The 20,647-nt window shown below is 39.4% G+C and overlaps 1 protein-coding gene across 3 annotated transcripts; it reads right to left on the reverse strand.

The window, feature by feature from the left end:
* Window positions 1-844: 844 nt before the first annotated feature.
* On the reverse strand, window positions 845-20,034 carry ATXN7L3 (ataxin 7 like 3). Of its 3 annotated transcripts, none has more exons than XM_063459290.1 (13): window positions 19,959-20,031; window positions 18,984-19,099; window positions 17,844-17,976; window positions 15,871-16,042; window positions 13,020-13,138; window positions 12,614-12,636; window positions 9,073-9,118; window positions 8,080-8,111; window positions 5,725-5,793; window positions 4,444-4,487; window positions 4,050-4,121; window positions 3,517-3,647; window positions 845-2,957 (listed from the first exon to the last, which is right to left on the reverse strand). In XM_063459290.1, exons 2-13 carry the CDS (start codon window positions 19,032-19,034, stop codon window positions 2,815-2,817), a joined length of 1,035 nt encoding a protein of 344 aa, XP_063315360.1. In that variant the 5' UTR covers window positions 19,035-19,099; window positions 19,959-20,031; the 3' UTR covers window positions 845-2,814. The 3 variants fall into 3 exon arrangements, with proteins under 3 accessions (XP_063315360.1, XP_063315359.1, XP_063315361.1); XM_063459289.1 differs by having other exon boundaries at window positions 19,974-20,028; XM_063459291.1 differs by lacking the exon at window positions 3,517-3,647 and having other exon boundaries at window positions 2,865-2,957; window positions 19,974-20,034.
* Window positions 20,035-20,647: the final 613 nt, after the last annotated feature.

The raw sequence follows: 20,647 nt of genomic DNA on the forward strand, positions 1-20,647 counted from the left end.
CCAGAACCGCCTCTGGCATTTTGGGTAGATTGATTAAAAAAAAAAAAAAACACTCCTTTGCGACACACACTTACTTTAGACGCTAACTGGGTTTCTTACTAAAGTGTGTAATCTTGGGATATTAAAGTGAATTTCAAATTTTGGGCCAAAATATCAGTACTGCAGACATAATGGAATTGAAGGATTTGCCAAATTCCGCTATTTCAGCCAAACATTTTAATTCACTTCGACTTCCCAATTCGCACATTCGAAAATAATCTTGTACATTACTATGCAGGTCCTGTGTTATATAGCAATCTTCCCAAAGCATTTTTAGGAAAAAACAAATATTGCACATCACGTCTAGAGTAAAACTAATTAGCTACTATAATGGCTAGTATTAGTATGCTGGTCTAGTCAATAAAGTCAAATAAAAATGTCGACAGATCCATCACTGGTGGACAGTTACCATAGTTTCCTACAGCTACTTGTGCACTTAAAGGGACATTAGTCACCACAACCACTAATAATGTTGTTCTTATGGTGTCTGTAGCCTCCACAGTCTAAACAATGTAAACGCTGCCGTTTCAGAGAAAACGCAGTGTTTACATTGTTGCCTAGTAACGCATCTAGTGGCTGTCACTAAGACTACAGTAGGGACTTCCTGGCTATGTAGGACTTATGTTCAGGGTCTACAAACATGAATCATCTTAGCTGAAATATTTGGTCAAACTCCAATCAGCCAGATCGCAAAACTTCTCAAGTCACTGAGCCTTTCCTCTACCAATATGCCATTTCATTTAGCATCTAAAATGCACTCACAGTAGATCACTGCCGTCTGAGAACAAGTGAAAAGCACACAAAGTACCCATTAATGCCGTACAATTTTATTATACACACACACACATATATATATATATATATATTACAGAGGTATATGAAACATTCTATTTTACTACAGCTTGAGAAAAAAACAAAACAAAACACAAAAAAAAAAAACCGTGAGTGGATATTTTTCTATACATCATACCCGACAAGTCGATTAGGAGAATTTGTACATTTACTTGCAAAACAAGTATTGTCAAAAGACAACAGTGCCCAGCCCACCAGAGCAAAGATAATTAATGATGGAGTTTAATGGAGGTAGCAATCAGGTCATTTTATACCCTAGTGTGATTAAACAACTAACTTTGCTCCAAGGGGCCCACTGTTCATAAAATGTATCACAGTCATTAGGTCAATCCATTCTACCATGGGACTGATACACTAAGGAATGCACAGCCTATCAGAAGAAGCTTTTAAGCAACCACTGTCCCTGCAAAAAGCTATAGCTTCTATTGCAACCCGCATAGGAAAGAAACTCAAGTAAATCTCAAATACTGGGCCTCTCGGTATTCTCTGTGAACTGATCTGAGCTAGAATGGGGTAGGCGTACATTTTTCAAACCTTTCCTTTAAAGTTCCCACCAAACTTCACAGAATTTGAAGCAGTCACTATCGTTACACAGGGTGTCCCATTGCTCAGCTCATGCATAGCAAGGAATGTAATTTAATTTTGAGCAGGTAAGGGGGCCTGAGGACAGGTTTGAAGTACACTAGACTCCCCATTGCTTTTTAAGCATTCTGGGAGATGTCAGAAATTCCTGGAAGTGCTTAAAGGACTTTTTCTTTAACCAAGCGATATAGATCTCTAAAAGGGATGAAAATAGATTTTGAATAAAACTGCCGTGGTTAATATTTTATTTTTTAGACCCAAGGGGAAGGAACGACCATGACGATCATGATACCAGCCAGAATGTTTATCGTTCCTTTTCAATTACAATAAATGTGAAACTGTCTGAAAGGCTGACTAAAACCAAAAGCAGACAGGAATCAACAATTACTCCATGCGCATACAGTGTGGCGTATATTGATTCACTATAACTTAAAGGGAGATATTTTAAACTTTCATATGAGCTAGGCAAGCTCAGGTATCTGAAAAGAATCCTGGCATTTTCTTTTTCCGAATTTCAAAGTGCATTTTAAAATACTTCCATAACAAATAAAAGTAAAGTAAACTAATCTGTATTGGCACTTTAATTAAAGCTGCAATGTCTGACGATGGCTTCTTAAGACATTGCCCGTTGTGTTGTTAATATTCATCTATGGCCAAAGCAGGTATAGCCTGGTTGGTAGCCCATGTGCCTACGTCCCAATGGGATTGACCCTTTAACCCACTGAAAACATGATTCATTACATTTTCTTCTGATGAAATACTTAGTGTGATTTTTTTTTTTTTTTCTTAAAACATGCAAACACTTTTTACTCATGTGAAGAAGCGCCACACTGCTCCCTGGCTCCAGACAGAAACAAAGTTTCAGCAAGTCCCCCGCCACAAGAATAGCATAATCAAAGCATATTTAGTTCCTACTAAAAATTCACAGATTGGCCCCAGGTGAAAGGAAAATACATTGCAACTATGCGACCCAGCAGCAGAATTCCACCTAACACTGGAGAGGATTCCCTGACGAAGAGACACTTTTGCCATTGTAACTTTTTTTTCCCCACATCCCCTGTGGTCGCTAAATGATCCCAAGAGCCACAAATGACATCACAATATGCGACAGTCTAACAAATTGGGAAATAGCGAGGTTCCAGAATTCAACTTTCAACAGAAGAACAACCCTCATAGCCTAAAGTGCATTATTTTGATCGTCCTTTATTACACACGGAGGGCAGTCCACTTGCAGCTTTGCTGCCCGAGGGTTAAATATACTGAGAGGTAATAGTCCGTTTTGTAGACGGATGCAGAAAGTTCTGTATTTTTTAAATGTTGTTTTATACCCCTGGGCCCTTTTCAGTTGAGTTCACTGTACATCCCAGGGGTCAGGGGAGCAGGTGGTTTAGGCTTTTTCTTTTTGCTGCTGCCTCCCGTACTTGCCACGGCCAGGTGACTCGGTTTCTTCTTCTTGGGCTTCCTTGTGTCAGAGTTATTTGTACCTAGAGAAGGGAGGTGGAGTGCACAAGGAAGAGCAGAGGTGGTGGTGGGGAGGGGGGGGAGGTTGATGGAAAAGTACACACGCAGAAAGGAGAAGACAAGAAGAGGAGGAGGAATAATGGATGGAAGAAAAGAAAGGCAGCAGGACAAATGTCAAAGGAGAATACATGGTCCATGCAAAGCAGGTAAAATGGGATGGGGCAGAGAAGAGATAAAAAAAAAAAAAAAATACAGAAATGAGAAAAGAAAAGAATTGACAGAGGGTAAGTAGCATTAATCAGAAAAAAAAAGGGAAACAAAAAAAAGCCCAGATACGTTGATAGATGCAGAATGGTACAGACAAAAAGCACATAAAAACAAGAATATATGGGAAGACAGTTTAAGAGGGAAGAAAAGCAGAGAATAGTGTTAGTGTAATTTAAAACATTGTAACAGACATCGCAGCAACATGAATTGTGGTTGTAAACATTCTGATCTTTCTACACAGCAGATTTAAAGTAATTGCTCTGAAGAGGTGAATAGGTCACAATGGCCCACCAATTGCCCCATGGAGTCTCTTACTGGCTTTGGAGGACGCAGAGTCCGAAGGGGAAATATCAGAGGATCCATCCCACTGCAATCGGCTCATCAGAGTTTGACCCTCCACCACATCAAAATCATTATCAGTACTGCCGTCAGCCTCTGGGAGAGAGCTGTCAAGGAAGAATAGGTCAGCAGTGAATCATTGGATAGACCTTAGAATGGGCGTGTAAGGACAATGCTCTGACCAGTATAGACCTGTAGGTTCAAGACTGGTGGAGATGCATCTTTAAGACATGAGCAGCTAAAACTCATCTATTTTATTTTTCGAGTAGAAAACCTGTGAAAGTGTGTAATATAACTGATTTTTTTCCCCCAAGTGGATGTATTTTGTCATTATGGTGACTCCTATTCGATGTGGTTCAGCAAGTTGGCACCACTGAATGTTTCTTCCCTCTGAAGTCCCATAATAAGGGATCCAAGAGGTGCAAATTGGAAGAAACATAGCTCTATATAATCTCGGAAGGAGCAAGGTTGATCATCCTGTCTGCCATCTTTTATATACAAACACTCACGCAGAGGAACCAAGGAGGTAAATTCGGACCGATCTGCGTTGGTCATCTGTGTGCTGGGGACATCGAAGTGACCTGCAAAACAATGACTAAAATGTTAAATACAATCAAAACGGTGGCGAAAAGTTAACAGAGTAAAACAAGAACAGATGTATCTTCTGTATTACTGCCCATCTAGACCAAATTCAATACACGGAGGCTATAAAGAAATTACAGATGGTTACGTAGGGTCTCCTGGACCTGTAGTCTAAAAACTTGCAGAAGATAACTATCTGGTCTTTTCTTTGGTTCCCAAAACACATTAGTCCATACATAATCAATGGTAAGTCATTGCTGCTCTAGATTAGTAGCTCGCCACATACAAAAGGTGAAATGCGCAACACGGAAAAACACCTACCTGGTGCACATCTTCTTGGTATGCTCCGATATGACACCACATTGCTGGGAGGGGTGGGGGAGATAGAAAAGTGGTTGTAAATAGAGACAAAAACACACCGACACATTGCCCTACTTGTTGGGGAATTTAATCAAACACAAATCTCTCAAAACAAAGAAAACATTCTGCTGGAATGTAATATATTTACATTTTGATGGACTTCATCACAAACCTAAGAGTTAGACTCAAAATATGTCTGGTCTTTAGAAGCCAGACTTATAAGCCAACTCTTCATTTTAGTAGTCAGAGTCAGGGAATACCTTAATCCACAGGAATATGGATGGATAGATAGATTAGATAAATCGATAGAGTAATAAAAACACATTAAAAAAATGTTACTATTTAGCAGTGATAGGTAAAGAAGGCTTCATAACATGACTCATGCCCTATACTGGACTTTCTGCACGTATCTATCTCCATCAACTATTTCACTCTACAGTAAACCAAATGATGGTCCTAAATGGGTGTCATTGAGACAACCCCCCCCAAAACCGAAAATCTTGCCTACCATTAACAGGACACTGTTGATACAACATAAACAACCATGTTCAGTAATACTTATGGTACCAGAAGACCCTGAGACTATTTCAATTGGTTTGATATATACCCGACTGAGTGGTGTGGGGAAGTATCAAAACATTTTCAAACAGTTTGTAACTGATGTTTACCGGAGAACAAGCCTTGATTACCTGTCAGACAGATAGCTACTTGAGCGGCTTGCTTCCTTTCCTTCAGATCCTTCAATTTTCGAAGGATGATGATGCTGAATATGGTTAATGCCTCTTACAGAGAAGCTCTGACTGATCATGGTGATAGTTAAACGTGCACTGTATATCCGCAATGGTGAATCCAAATGGGCTCACAAATATCCACAATACTTCTCTATGAGAAACATTAGATTATACACGGACCCGCAGCGGTTAGTGCTGATGTAGGGTAGATCAACTTATCTGCACAAATTGCAGAAGAGGTAGAAGTTTAGGGACTCGGTAAAATAGTTTTGAAAACTACTTATTGTTTTATTTTAAATGCCTTGTTCAAGTGCGCATATTTATGTGTAGAGCACATTTTAATTAGGTTTTGATATGTTTATGAAATTGTTGTAATAAAATGACTGCTTTATCTGATGATTAGGAGGAGATTTTTCTTATCAACACCTTTGGACACATTTTGCTTAGTAGTTGAAGATCTCTGCTAAACTGGTTTGACATGAGATCTATATACATATAGGCCTTCCCTTACCGTAGTTAGAAGTGTATGAAGCTCTTCAGGCCCAAGATTCTCATAACTAATTCCTGAAATGTTATTGTACTGCAAAATGAAGAAGAAATAAATAAATAAAATCAAGGTTTCCAAATTCTAGAGTACTAGAATGCCACAGAGTATCCACAGGGTTATACAGTAAAAAGTGAGAATTGTCTGGAATTCAAATTTAAATGAAAACTATAGTCACCAAAGCAACTTTAGCTTAATGATGTAGTTTTTGTGTATAGACCATGCCCATGCAGGCTCACTGCTCAATCCTCTGCCATTTAGGAGTTAAATGTCTTTGTTTATGCAGCCCTAGGCACACCTCCCTGCATGTGACTGACAAAGCCTTCCTAAACACTTCCTGTAAAGAGTAATGTAATGTTTACACTTCCTTTATTGCACATTCTGCTTAATTTAGAATTTATCATCTCCTGCTCTGTTAGTAGCTTGCTAGACCCTGCAGGAGACTTCTGTGACTGATTAAAGTTCAATTCATAGAGCAGGAAATAAACTTTTAAAGAAAGTTACATCTGATTGAAAATGAAACCATTTTCTTTTCATGCAGGCTGTGTGTCAGTCACAGCCAGGGCAGGTGTGGCAAGGGCTACATTGACTAAAACGATTTAACTCCTAAACGGCAGAGAATTGAGCAGTGAAACTTCACAGGCATGATCTATACACCACAACTGCTTCACTAAGCTAAAGTTGTTTTGGTGACTATAATGTCACTTTGAGGCCAAAATAACTGAAGTGGAAAAATCCTCCAAGTCAGACTACTGCAGTCTTAACTTTGAAATTCACCTTAAATTCTTGACAATTCTCCCTTCAGTAAAAAAAACGAGGCATTCACCTGGCACAGGGTTGCACTGGATGTCTGCAGAGATGTACTAAATAATGCATAGACTTCTAGAATTCTTGCTACACATAACAAGAGGGTATGGTCTCCGTACAACATACACTGGATCTAATTACCGTATGTGCAGGCCAATGTTTGCAATAACAATTTTTCTACATTTTATAGCCACACCACCAGCATCTGCAGCTCAGTTATAGCCGTTTAATAAACTTCATATTGTAATATTGTTAGAGGAGCTTGTAACCAATATGTTCCCTTTGTCCCTGCTTGCCTTGGGGTAGGGTGCTACTTCCCTTTGGTTGCAGATTACTGTTCACTGCTGATCTCCTGACACTGTAAAAATAGTTTTGGCAGCAGTATGTTCCGCTCCCTGATCAAACTAGGTATAAGGTGAATGTAGGAACATGTCCTATCACACATTGTTGCAATACAAAATTCCCCCAGGGTTTTACATAAGTTAGATTTTTCAGAAAATCAAAGTACATTTTACATTTTAGGCCACAACAGTCGAATTGGAGACATTTTCCACGCCAGCGATCTTTGCTGGGCGTCTGTGCTAGTCTAAAAGTGGAACTTCCCCAAGAAATCCTGACAATCCACACTTTAGTGAATAACTTTTCCTTTATGTAACTACGCTAGATCAGATGAAAGTATAAAACTGTCTGCCAAAGGCTTCCACACAGCCGTACAAGTTAAGAAGCATTCATAGTTAAATGTGATCCCCAGTAGGTCCAGCTATGACACGATGGCCTGAAACAGTGTCTGAAGTTATTCCTCGGCAATTTGAGGGTCAGGTCAGTCTCCTCCTCATTAGTCCCTCTCAGTTCAATTCGCCTGATCTCAAATTTGCCAATATCAATTCTGTCCCAGATTTTAATGTGCACCGTGATTTCTGTTAAAATTAATATAATTATTGAGACCAGCTTTACTTTTCACAAAAAAAATAAAAATAAAAAGGGAGGTGGGGTAGATGATTTGGGACAAACCAGAAACATTTCGCAGCGGCGGTGCTTGTAAAATTTACGACTGCATTTTTGTGTGTGCGCTCTTCATTAATCTGTATTTTACTTTTCACTAAAGAAGAGAACCGTTGCAAATTCAAAATACATTTCAAATTTAAGGCCAGAGTAGCAATTTTTCCAGTTCTGCTATTAATGCTTTAAATGTAAAATTCTCAACAATTCAAGTAAGTGACTCTCAAGCATAACGTTGCATTCATTAAAAGGACTTCGGTACTAGGCCAATTGCAGACAATCTCCATGAATTATAATGAACGTAAATGTATATATTTACAGCTGATATCTGGGCCCAACCCTTGCTGCAATCCTCGGTTATTCCGAATGAGGTTTCCTTAAATTATTTTAATGTATAACACTTCTGTTATGAGCATATTAATCGTCTTTCCCTCATATTAACAGTATTAATTAAGCAGTCAAGCTTTGCAATACCAGAAGGGAAATCGAATATGGAAAAAGCACAGAGCCCCTTACCTTTGATGGGTCTGAATTGGTAGAGAGATCTCCTAGGGGAGAGAAAACAGTTCCATTTAGAATCATTAGCTTGGGAGAAAACCCTATGAAAGGTAACTAGAGGTGCTTTGATTTAATCAAAATTGACAGGCAATTAATTGATTTTACTTTTGTCCAACTTAATGGCACACGCATTTTAACAACCTTAGAAGCACGAAAGACTTAGAACCGCCAGTCATGATTGAAGAGCTGCAAAAACTGGTCAGCAACTGCCTTATCCCTCTGTGATGTTGATGAATAATAATTTTTTGGGAGGCTGTGCAAAATCATTTGAAGGTTGCAGGGTGACATCCCCCAACCAGGCAAATTTGGCCAGGTATTTAAACAGTCCATTTGGAAGCGATAATAATTCAGGTATTATGAAAAACAAAACAAGGCATTTGCAGAGCTTGGCATGTCATGTAAAAGTAATGTGCACATATGCTGAATGAATCATGAGAAGATGATGTAGAGCTTCCATGGCATCAAATGAGCTGCCAATCACCCAGACATCCATTGAGCAGAATTAACCATAGGGTGACATGAAATACATGCCAAGGGTCCCAGGGATTAGACAGGAGCCCCAGCAACCATGAATTGTCTTGGTCCCATTCCCCATCTATATGCGAAGTATAACAGAAACCCCCGTGGAAGCTAAATCTTCTCTTGACATCCAGCAGAGACAAGTGTGTTTTAACGAACCTCTATTGCCAACCTCAAACACAATAACTGCTTTAATAGATGTTAATGGGGCAAGTAAAATAGAAACAAAACAACAACAAAAAAAGGCGACATAATAAACTTTTGTCACGAAGCAGAATAAAAAAAGAAAAATTAAATCCTTGTGTAAATTAACTGCAAAAAAGTCTCCTTAGAAGAAATATTTTATTGAGGAGAAAAAGCCAAGTAAAACAAAGAACACTAAATAAGAGGAGATAATTGTTTCCAATCTTTTAACTTGAAAACACCACTCACCATTTTTGTGTTTTAAGGACTTTGACCTTCGTGGAGAATTTGGGTTCTGAAATAGAAGTTTAAAAGGACACATAATTAAATGTCATACAAAAAATACAAATCCCACTCCCCACCCCGATTTCAGAATTTCAATAGATGCGAGCATCTGAAGCCCAGGAAAACTAATACAGCTGCTATTAGTACCTCGGTTATGGTAAGCTTGATGCTAACCTTGAGAATTTAGCAAGTAAACCTTGCTGTGAATCTGATCACCTTGCAGCTTCAAGGGAACAAGTGATGTTTTGCAGTGCACAATGTGAATAAATCAAATATATTGGAAAAATGTTGCTCAAAATAAGTATAGAAACATAGAATGTGACGGCAGATAAGAACCATTCGGCCCATCCAGTGTGCCCAATTTTCTAAATACTTTCATTAGTCCCTGGCCTTATCTTATAGTTAGGATAGCCTTATGCCTATCCCACGCATGCTTAAACTCCTTCACTGTGTTAACCTCTACCACTTCAGCTGGAAGGCTATTCCATGCATCCACTACCCTCTCAGTAAAGTAATACTTCCTGATATTATTTTTAAACCTTTGCCCCTCTAATTTAAGACTACCGTATTTTTCGCTCCATAAGACGCACCACACCATGAGACGCATTTAGTTTTTAGAGGAAGAAACCCAGAAAAAAAATATTCTGAACAAATTTTCCTTCCCATAGTGTTTCTTACTATGGGACAGTTTGTTCAGAATATTTTTTTTTCTCCCCTGTCCCATAGTCTTCTCCCACAGTCTTCTCCCCCCGCCCCTCCCACAGTCTTCTCCCCCCGCCCCTCCCACACTCTTCTCCCCCCGCCCCTCCCATAGTCTTCTCCCCTCCCCCCCCCCCCCCCGTCTCATAATTACTTACGTGTCTTGTAGCATGGGCCGGCTTAACAGCGCGCACCGCGGTACAGGAACTTCAATTTCAGGTTCTGGTTTCCGGCGGGACTGAAAGGAAGTGCGCACTCAGTGTGCGCACTTCCTTTCAGTCCCGCCGGAAACCGGAACCTGAAATTGAAGTTCCTGTACCGCGGTGCGCGCTGTTAAGCCGGCCCACGCTACAAGACAGGTAAGTAAACCTTCACATTCGCTCCATAAGACGCACAACCCTCCCTTTTGATGGTTGTGGTAGTTCTTCTTTTAAATATGGTCTCCTCCTTTACGGTGATGATTCCCTTTATGTATTTAAAAGTTTCTATCATATCCCCCCGTCTCGTCTTTCCTCCAAGCTATACATGTTAAGATCCTTTGACCTTTCCTGGTAAGTTTATCCTGCAATCCATGAACCAGTTTAGTAGACCTTCTCTGAACTCTCTCTCTAAATTATCAATATCCTTCTGGAGATGAAGTATGCCATTGTGATAGAATTTATCTTGATTCCAAGGCTCAAGCTTATAGGTGTCATATAATGATATCATATATTAAAATTGGCTAACTTGGAATTAGGAAATGCTTGATGCTTAAACAACACTTAAGACCATATATGTCTAAGTTCCGGGAGCAGAGATCCCCCACCTCTCTACTCTAATCTTTTTGTTCTCTCTTACCTTGAAACTTATTTGTTATGTGTACATGGCGCTCATCCCTATGTCTTATCTGTATTCCCTTGCTATTTTTGTTCTAAGAGTATTTGCACGTAAGCACTTACTTTTTAATGTATAAAACCCAGCTGATGAATAAAACGTCAGGGGCTTATTTTGAATACCAACAACTGTCTGGTGTCTAATTCTAGCTTCTCCAAGTGCACTTGTAACAACAATTTGGGCTTCCTCTGAATATAACAAAGATCACAATTTGGATCCACAACACCATGGAAATTTTAAGGCCTGGCTAGCAGCACATGACTTGAAATTTTAAATCCTAAAAATCAAATATATTGGGCTGGATATACCTAGAATAGGGATGCCAAAAAAAAGCATCATGGGGAATCCTTTTGCGCACTTCTGACCTAGAACATTAGATGCAGGAGTATTTAGTAGGGATATCCAGACATGTAAAGTGCCAAAATCATACCTTCCAAGTGTCCCTATTTAGGAGGGACAGTCCCTATTGTGGATCCAAACCCCTCTATCCCTCTTTTCTATTTTAATGTCCCTCTTTTCTAGGAGCTCCATATTGTTGGTGTGTCTGAGTGTATAACAGAGCTCCACAGCAATAATACTCCCAGTAATGTGTCTGAGAGTATAACAGAGCTCCACAGCAATAATACTCCCAGTAATGTGTCTGAGTGTATAACAGAGCTCCACAGCAATAATACTCCAGTAATGTGTCTGAGTGTATAACAAAGCCCCACAGCAATAATACTCCAGTAATGTGTCTGAGTGTATAACAAAGCCCCACAGCAATAATACTCCCAGTAATGTGTCTGAGTGTATAACAGAGCTCCACAGCAATAATACTCCCAGTAATGTGTCTGAGTGTATAACAGAGCTCCACAGCAATAATACTCCCAGTAACGTGTCTGAGTGTATAACAGAGCTCCACAGCAATAATACTCCCAGTAATGTGTCTGAGAGTATAACAGAGCTCCACAGCAATAATACTCCCAGTAATGTGTCTGAGAGTATAACAGAGCTCCACAGCAATAATACTCCAGTAATGTGTCTGAGTGTATAACAAAGCCCCACAGCAATAATACTCCCAGTAATGTGTCTGAGAGTATAACAGAGCTCCACAGCAATAATACTCCCAGTAACGTGTCTGAGTGTATAACAGAGCTCCACAGCAATAATACTCCCAGTAATGGGTCTTTAAACTACAATAAATGTGTAAATAAGACACATTGTTTCAGTGCTAAGAGGAGTGATTTTTGAAAAGACCCAAAGCACTATTACACCACCATTTTGGCTCATCTAAATGAAAGAAAGAGACACTAGAACGCAATGTACTCTTTGTTCTACTGTTCCCAGAATCCAAAGCACATCGTTTTACAAACGAATGCAATGGAGAAGCATGATCATAGATAATTAAGTAGATGATGGCTTCTTATTGACTTGAAATGTAGCTCACACACAATTCACAAGTGACATTTCATTCGCCTCAATACAAGACTTGCCTTGGGATATCCGCAAGAGGGACTAGTACAAAAATACAGTCCATGTAAACTTGGATCAAAATACTTAAAGGAGGGAAAGTGGTATATGAATATCCATAAATGATCAAATAAACCTACTAAAATGGTGTGAATTAAGAATGACTGCAAACAATTATAAGGATTGTAGTACAACACTGGACTCTGCCTTGTGTTAGTTATGTAGAAAATCATGCCAACTTATGGCTCAGTCTAGGGGAAGCGATCTTTTTGCTTGTTTAGAAACGTAAGAGAAAGTGGGACTGCCAACAAGACGTTTTTTTTGTGAAACTTGCCTTAGGTGAGGAAGTGAGAAACATGTTTTTCTCTCTAGTGTCAGCCTGTGAAAAAGACCAACTCATTTTTGGGACCTACAGTTTAGGAACTGCTAATGGTATGGTCCAGAGAGCCAAAAGCCTTTCCTTACAAATCTATAAAGTGCTTACCTTTTCCGATTTTCTCTTCTTTGCTATAAAGGGTAGGAGTATGACAAAGTAGAATATAGAGCATGCAAGAGATCAAGCAATGTGGGAAACGAGAACAGTAATGGAACAGTCCGTAAACAATACATGAGATGAATAAAAAGGATGCAGAACAAGAGACGAGAAAGGGATTTCAAATCCAAGAAGCAGAGAATAGAAGCATGCGGGGGAACGGACATGAGAGCACGTAAGAGTGAAAGAAAATAGAAGAAAAAAAAACCCAGAAAAGGACAAAAGATAAACAAGCAAGAAACCGTAAAAAAGGGAGGAAAATGGGAGGAAAAAAATATAAAGAGAGAGTGTCAGCTATGGACAATTATTCAAAACCATAATCAAAGCTCATTTTTAAAACACATTTTAGAATACTTACCTGCAGCTGGTTTAAAGGAACCTTTCTTCTCTGAGCCGTAAGACCAATCGTTATCATTAACATCATCGTTATCTTCCTGGTCACTCTCGGACTTGTTCATGTTGTTGCTGCTTGCAATTCTGGTGAAAGATTTGGACATAAAAATAACAGTCAAGCGATGCAAATCGCTGCCGCTACAATCTCATGGAATGTCTTTGCCAGTTCTTAGATGCATATCATGTGGATACAATTTGACACACATCCTTGGTGCTGGACTTCGTAAAACTCCAATAGAAAAACGTATCCCCAAACGATCCCTAATGTCCGTACACTCAGACCTTAGTAGTCCATTCCACTGCACACCAATCATTTTAGAAAAGTTAAATAGAAAAACGGAAGACATGTGGGATACGGCTGTACAAAATCTAAAACAAGGGACATAAAACAATACATAGTGTAACACAGTTAAATGAAGATAATAATGCGCCACAATTGTATACACTCACAAGATTGAGACGTATAATGCGCTCAAGGGTGCCTCCCCCGATGTTATTGGGTGGCCTTATCGCCCACTTCCACTCCAACGGAATAGGTGTAAAGTAAGACTCTAGTAGGTGTAGGTTGAAAAAAATGTATCAGCAGCTTTATTATAAAAAGGTGAACAATCACCATCAGTTTTACATATAAAATTGAGGAATATAGGTCCTACGCGTTTCATTCCAACAGGGGAACTTCCTCAGGGACCAAATGGCAGTGATATTACAACAATAAAACCAAATATAACAAAAGTAATCTGATACCCCCCTTTATGAGTCTACTTATAGGGCCAATCCCTATGTCCATTGGTGGATCCGTGGGTGTTGCCGTTGCTCCTCAAATCCCATCGGTGCAAGTGCAGTACCTGTTCAGGTGTAAACAATCCAATCTGTGTTACACTATATATTGTTTTATGTTCCTTGTTTTAGATTTTGTACAGCCGTATCCCACATGTCTTCCGTTTTTCTATACATATTGTAATAAGGTCGTTTTCTGGGTTGCGATCTTGGGAGGCTGTTTGTTTGAAATTCTGAGATAAGTATATTTTATACTTAAAAGAACACTATAGTCACCTAAATTACTTTAGCTAAATAAAGCAGTTTTAGTGTATAGATCATTCCCCTGCAATTTCACTGCTCAATTCACTGTCATTTAGGAGTTAAATCACTTTGTTTCTGTTTATGCAGCCCTAGCCACACCTCCCCTGGCTATGATTGACAGAGCCTGCATGAAAAAAAAACTGGTTTCACTTTCAAACAGATGTAATTTACCTTTAATAATTGTATCTCAATATCTAAATTGAACTTTACACATACAGGAGGCTCTTGCAGGGTCTAGCAAGCTATTAACATAGCAGGGGATAAGAACATCTTAATTAAACAGAACTTGCAATAAAGAAAGCCTAAATAGGGCTCTCTTTACAGGAAGTGTTTATGGAAGGCTGTGCAAGTCACATGCAGGGAGGTGTGACTAGGGTTCATAAACAAAGGGATTTAACTCCTAAATGGCAGAGGATTGAGCAGTGAGGCTGCAGAGGCATGTTCTATACACCAAAACTGCTTCATTAAGCTAAAGTTGTTCAGGTGACCATAGTGTCCCTTTAAGTCACTACACTATTTACACTGTGGTGTTGTATTTGTTATTTTAGAAAAGATGCATTTGTTTGAAAAAATAAATAAATAAAAAGGTAAAACATGGAAATACAAGCAATAAAATTGCCTAGAACAGTCCTCATATGCGTCAACGTTGTGTTGAGAAAGCGCCATGCCAGGTGTGAAACGTGTTCCGGACATTCCGGGCCCTCCTTGGGTAATTTCTATGTGGTTCTTCCCCCTTCTTACAGGTGCTGGTTTTTATCCTTTTTACCTAGCTTCTATTGTACTTTTGACATATTCTTTTTCCCTAGTGGGATTTACTGCATATTATGACAGGCTAGGATCACAGAGCATGTTGTTATCAACCTTCAAATACTATATCATATTGGACTGGCGCATGAGGACTGTTCTATGCAATTTTTTTCATGTATTTCCATGTTTTCTATTTTTTGCAAATAAATGTACCTTTTCTAAGAAGATTGGTGTCAAGTGGAATGTACTACTAAGGTCTGAGTGTGTGGACATTAGGGATCGTTTGGACATAAAAGAACAGTGGCTGGATTTGTTTGGGCTGCACATAAAGAGCTTATTTTACATCTATAAAATAATCAGTGTCTAAAGTCCACTGCTCAGCTACAAACTATAAGAGGATTTAGCCCACTAGTCGTATTTTTAGGGTAATAAAAAGTAAAAGCCACATTTTCCCCAAAATGGCCAAAACCCAAGCAGGATCTTAACAGAGATTTAGTAATAGCCTCTATGGAATTTCAAGATCATGGGGTATCATTCAACTCTTTTACACCATACACTCACGGATGTTATGGAAAATCTTTGTACAAAGTTAAAATGTTTAGAGCTGTATCGACAGCAAGAGAGGAACCTACACAATATTAGGCAGGTGGCTTAAATGTTGTGGCTGATTAGTGTATGGTTTGCAATGTACTGATGGAAGCAAACATTCCCTTCAAGTGGTCTAGTTGGGTCAATACATGATGATTTTGGTCTCAAAATAAAAAGTGGTATACAACACCGAAGACCCTGAGATCAAAGCATGTCAACAGAAACTGTACTTGCTTACAAAGAGATCAGCATAGGAGTCTGCCAATATATTAGCAAACTGGACAGCTCCCACTTACATGTCCTCACAGAGTTTTTGGCGGAATAAGAATAGGTCCAGAAGTGGGAACATGTAGATATGACTACTGCCATGCCTTCACCGTCTGCCCGTCACCGTCACTTACCTTCGATTGGCAATACGGCTGCTGTTTCTGCCCATTCCCAAGCATTTCTCGAGATGGGGGGCAAAGCGAGAGGCTGCAATACTGCGGTTGCAGTTAGGACATACACACTCTTTGCTCTTCCACTGGTTATAAACCTGGCCAAAAATATCTACTCCTGGCTGGTCAATTATTTCTGCAGGAAGAACATACAAACAAAATGAGAGAATGGCAAGCAGATTACACAAAGCAAAATAAAAACATAAAGAGAGAATTTTTTTTTTTTTTTAAAGCAATAAGAGTAAAACAATATGTTGGGCTTAAAGAAAATTATGCTTTTTACACAAAAGAGTTTATTAACTAAATGCTGAATTGGAATGAACGGGAAACAGAATTGCACATTTTAGGGCTAAAATAATTCAACATATGTTGCTTATATAGTTACACTATGGTGGGGTCTAGCTGTGATTGAGCTTATATATCAATGTGGGGTCCTACTAAACTGTGACTTGGGAAATAATAAACGTAAATCGGAAAAAAAAGATATATAATTTCCTATGGAAGGGTTAACGTAAACTCCAGCAAGCAGAGCATGGTTAACTTTGTATAATGTACATTAATGAGAAAAATAAATTATATTTTCAAATGTATCCCAACTCACATTATGATTACTGTATTTATAGAGCTCCACAAATTTCTAGTGCTGTATAATGGGTTCAGCTCACAAAACCTGAATTTAGAGATATATTTGGGTGTGCCTCTGCAGTTTCATAGAATGGAAATTAAACCCAAAGATGTAGAGGGCTAGCTAGAGAGGACTTGGACAGCTTTAGGGCAACTCTACAAGGTCTGAAATTCAGGTCGATGCATTATAATGGTTAACACTAAAAGGTTTACTGTTTAACCCCTTATGGACCAAACTTCTGGAATAAAAGGGAATCATGACATGTCACACATCGTATTCTGTTAGGGTGCTTGTTTTTGTGAGAAACTGCTTATTTACAAATGCTTGAAACGTTAAGTCGTGTTGCTTATGTGGATTATGAAATCATGTATAACCACCCTTTATTTTATCTAAAAAAATAAATAATTCTTCTATATAAACATGAATGCAAACAGCCTGATGTAGTTATGGTGCCAGAACTACCATGGAGCCCTCCAAGTGTAACTTGTCAAACAATTTTTAAACAGTTTGACAACTTACCTGAGTCCACCAGGTGCCTGCACCATATGCGATCATCTCCTGCAGGAGAAGCTGGATGTCTTTAACGCGCTCAGGTGATGCTCTCAAACACTGAGTGTGGTCCTGTTTGGCCCTGCTTAGGTTAGTGGAGTCAACTACATTCTCCTGCAAGAGGAATCCCCCAGCAGGCTATGCAGCTGCGGGAGACCAGTGTGACCCATGTAAGTCGTCAAACTGTTCTAAAATCGATTTCACAAATTACAGTGGGACGGCGCTAGGACACTCCTGGCACCATAATCACTACAGTTGGCAGTAGTTCCTTTAAAAATAAATACTTTATACCCAGTACACAAAGAATGATCAAAATGCTCCCTTAGCACAGTTCCGTCAGTAATTGTGCCCAGTTTTGAATGTACAAGACTTTACTCTCAGTAAAGGGGATACTGAATGTTTTTGGTTAGAGCTCCCATCCCCAGTATCATCCCATATTGTGTGGGGGATCTACACAGATATCAGCCACTATGTATGTACAGAAATCTCCAGGATGAGATCTTCAGGTAGGTAAACTTTTAAATCTTAATACTTGCTCCAGCACAGTGTATCGATTATACATATGTATATATAAATGTGGCATATATTTGTATACTGTCCACAATTTGTGGATGGACGGTTCCCTTTATTAAATTTAAATAGGTCACAAAAAGACAGAATATTTCCTTTGTGTTCGCCATTCTAAGTCTATTTTGTAAAAACACTTACTAACGTTCTAACTCCTTACTGCTGGCGTCTGGCTTTGTTTACGATAGATACTTACCAAAATCCTTCATGCTTTCAGAATCGGTTTCGTCAAGCATAAAATAACCGCATTTAACTGCACGATGGACCTCAAAGCTCAAGCCCAAACACGTATCTTCCAGCAGATCATTGTAAATTTCATGAGCGATGGCCTAGGCAGGGGATATGAAAGGCAATTAGATTTCTCATTAGGAGTAACACAAGTAGTAGTTCAAAAGGCAGGAATAAATATTAACTTGCACAGAGCACCACGCATGTCAGAGTGCTTTAAAATGTTAGGCACATACCCATTTTACTCAACTATGTTGAGATCTGGTTGTCAATGCATCCATCAGCAATTGACCAACATTCCCTCTCCAAAAACTATATCCTTATATCCAAAGTTGGCCAATACGAATGATAGAGTGAGATCTCTTAAACACAAAGTCTGAGCATCTACCATACAAAGGTAATAATGGTGTCAGAAAACAATGTAACTGGTAAGTCAAAAGTTCGAACTTCATCACTGTTTGATCCCCTATGTTTTCCTGGACATATATTACTATGAGGATTAGCTGCAAATACAATATTCTGCATTGCAGTATATAGCATTGATATTCTACATCCTACAGTCTGCTATAAGAGTTTTTATGAGGATTCACTAAGTAAATTTGCTTCAGTGTGTAATATTTGGGACCCTGTGACTACCTGTTTACTCGTATGGAAAAATATTAAATGCCATGTGAAGTGGTTTTAAGTAAGAAAATGAACCGAGCTTTTGGGACTTTTTGTTTTTTCCCTTTCCGTCAATCTTCTGAAACTAAAAATCTGATTTCACAAAGTGCAGACACATTTCTCTCTATTTTAAAAATACCAGGATAATGAAACCACAGCTAAAAAAAATGAAAAATAAACAAAATTTTGAAAAATGTCCCATCTCCCCCAATTTAACCCAATAAACACACATTGAGTTATTCGTTAAACTCATTTTTTACAAATTAATTCCAAACGGCACAACAGAGGTTAAAAAAAAAATATGGAACATTCTTCAACTCAGCTTGAGTCACAGATTGACAATGTTTACATCGTTGTCAATCTGTGATAGGAAATAATGGGTGAAAATTCAGACTTTAGGGAACCTTAACAACCTGGATATTACCCACCCCAAAGGCATTCTTACCTCCAGTTTACTGTTATCCAGGCCAGACAGAGACATGTCTTCCATTTTCATTGGCAGTCACTGTCATCCAGGAAATGCCAACACAAAATTTTCAATTGGGCGACTTCTTACCTTACCTTAAAAAAAACAAATAAATAATGTACATTGAGAACATTTGTGAATATCGTGTAATAGATATATTACGTGAACTTAGAAATGTTATCCTGCAATAAAAACCGCTAACAAATTAAGAAAACACACAAGTTTTGGCTAGCGAGAGCATTCCCTCTAAGCATTTTTCTGCGGGGGAACGCCCCCCCCCCCCCCCAACAAGCACAATGTATAACGAACACAGTACTTTTTGTATCAAATATCTTGCTTTTCGTCCACACTCAGCCATGTGGCGAAAAAACTAAATGCCTTTTTTTAACGTATTCGACGACGATCCGCTCACCCGTCTCCCCCCCCCAAAAAAAAGTTCTTAGAGGGACCATTGACTGTACACACGATTAAAAATGTCATAAAATGCATTACGGACGATTACGAATTCACACGTCTTTAAAAATGATCTCGCGGGGCGGTGAATGCCGGGGTATAAAATGTGTCGCTCTTTAATGCGGAGCGTTTAACCCTCATTTTACTAGGAACGATTTCAGTAAATACACAGGAATTTAAAAAATAAAATATTAATAAATAATAATAATAAATAATAATAATAGCACCCTGCAGGACCCATCCCTTGTTTTTAGAGGATAACAGGATAAACATATAATAAAATAAAGCACTTTTCCCATAGAAATACAATGTAACAGAATGGGAATGTGGCATAAAAACACAGCATCACATGAAATACACCTATTTCCAGCTCCATACATTGATAGCCGCCCTGTTTATGTTATATCCCAGTCCAGACACACATATTATTTAATTCCCTGTATCCATGCATTCCCCCTGCTCTGTTTCTGCTCGATTTGCTCAGCTCTCAATAAGACCCACCGCCATTTTACCCACACAGGCAGCCTCAATCAACCGCCGGAGGACGTCGATCAAACAAGGCCACGCCTACTCCTTCGTGGGTGTGGCCAAAGCCTCACGCAATTCACTTCTCGGCATTCGACTACACGATTGGGGATGCGGCAGCAACAGGGGGGGCGTGTGCCAAGGCTGGTCGCGAGAGTGGGCGTTGGGTTGTGGGGGTGGAGGGGGTATGGGGGCGCCCAATGGGAAGGCTCGGCCGCCGTTATGGGCGGAGAAATCTCAGCAGCGAATCAGGAGGCGAGGAGCGCCCAGACAATAGGTCGTTGAAGCCAATGGGCGCGAGGGGCGGGGGGGATGGTGTTAAAAGGACTGTTGTTATGGAGACAAAGCTGTGAAAGAGAGAGAGAGAGGGGGGCGAAGCAGGAGGAGAGCACGTGACTGCCAGTATTGTTGCTCTGGCTCACTCATGTGAGAAGTTATTAACGGCCGTGTGCCATACCTACCAAGTGCCCCTATGTATCGGGAACAGTCCCTATTTTAGGCACAGTTCCCTATTTTCTTTCCTTATGTCCCTATTTTCTAGGAATTCCATATTGTTGGTGTGTCTGAGTGTATAACAGAGCTCCACAGCAATAATACTCCCAGTAATGTGTCTGAGTGTATAACAGAGCTCCACAGCAATAATACTCCCAGTAATGTGTCTGAGT

The sequence above is a fragment of the Pelobates fuscus genome, chromosome 6 (assembly GCF_036172605.1).
Source record: "Pelobates fuscus isolate aPelFus1 chromosome 6, aPelFus1.pri, whole genome shotgun sequence".
NCBI lineage: Eukaryota > Metazoa > Chordata > Amphibia > Anura > Pelobatidae > Pelobates > Pelobates fuscus.

Coding starts and splice junctions, on each gene's coding strand:
- ATXN7L3 (XM_063459290.1), bottom strand. CDS start 19,034: ATGAAAATGGAAGACATGTCTCTGTCTGGCCTGGATAACAGTAAACTG. Junction 17,977..18,983: donor TGGATAACAGTAAACTGGAG/GTAAGAATGCCT, acceptor TCCCCTGCCTAG/GCCATCGCTCATGAAATTTA. Junction 4,488..5,724: donor TTCATACACTTCTAACTACG/GTAAGGGAAGGC, acceptor CACCCCTCCCAG/CAATGTGGTGTCATATCGGA.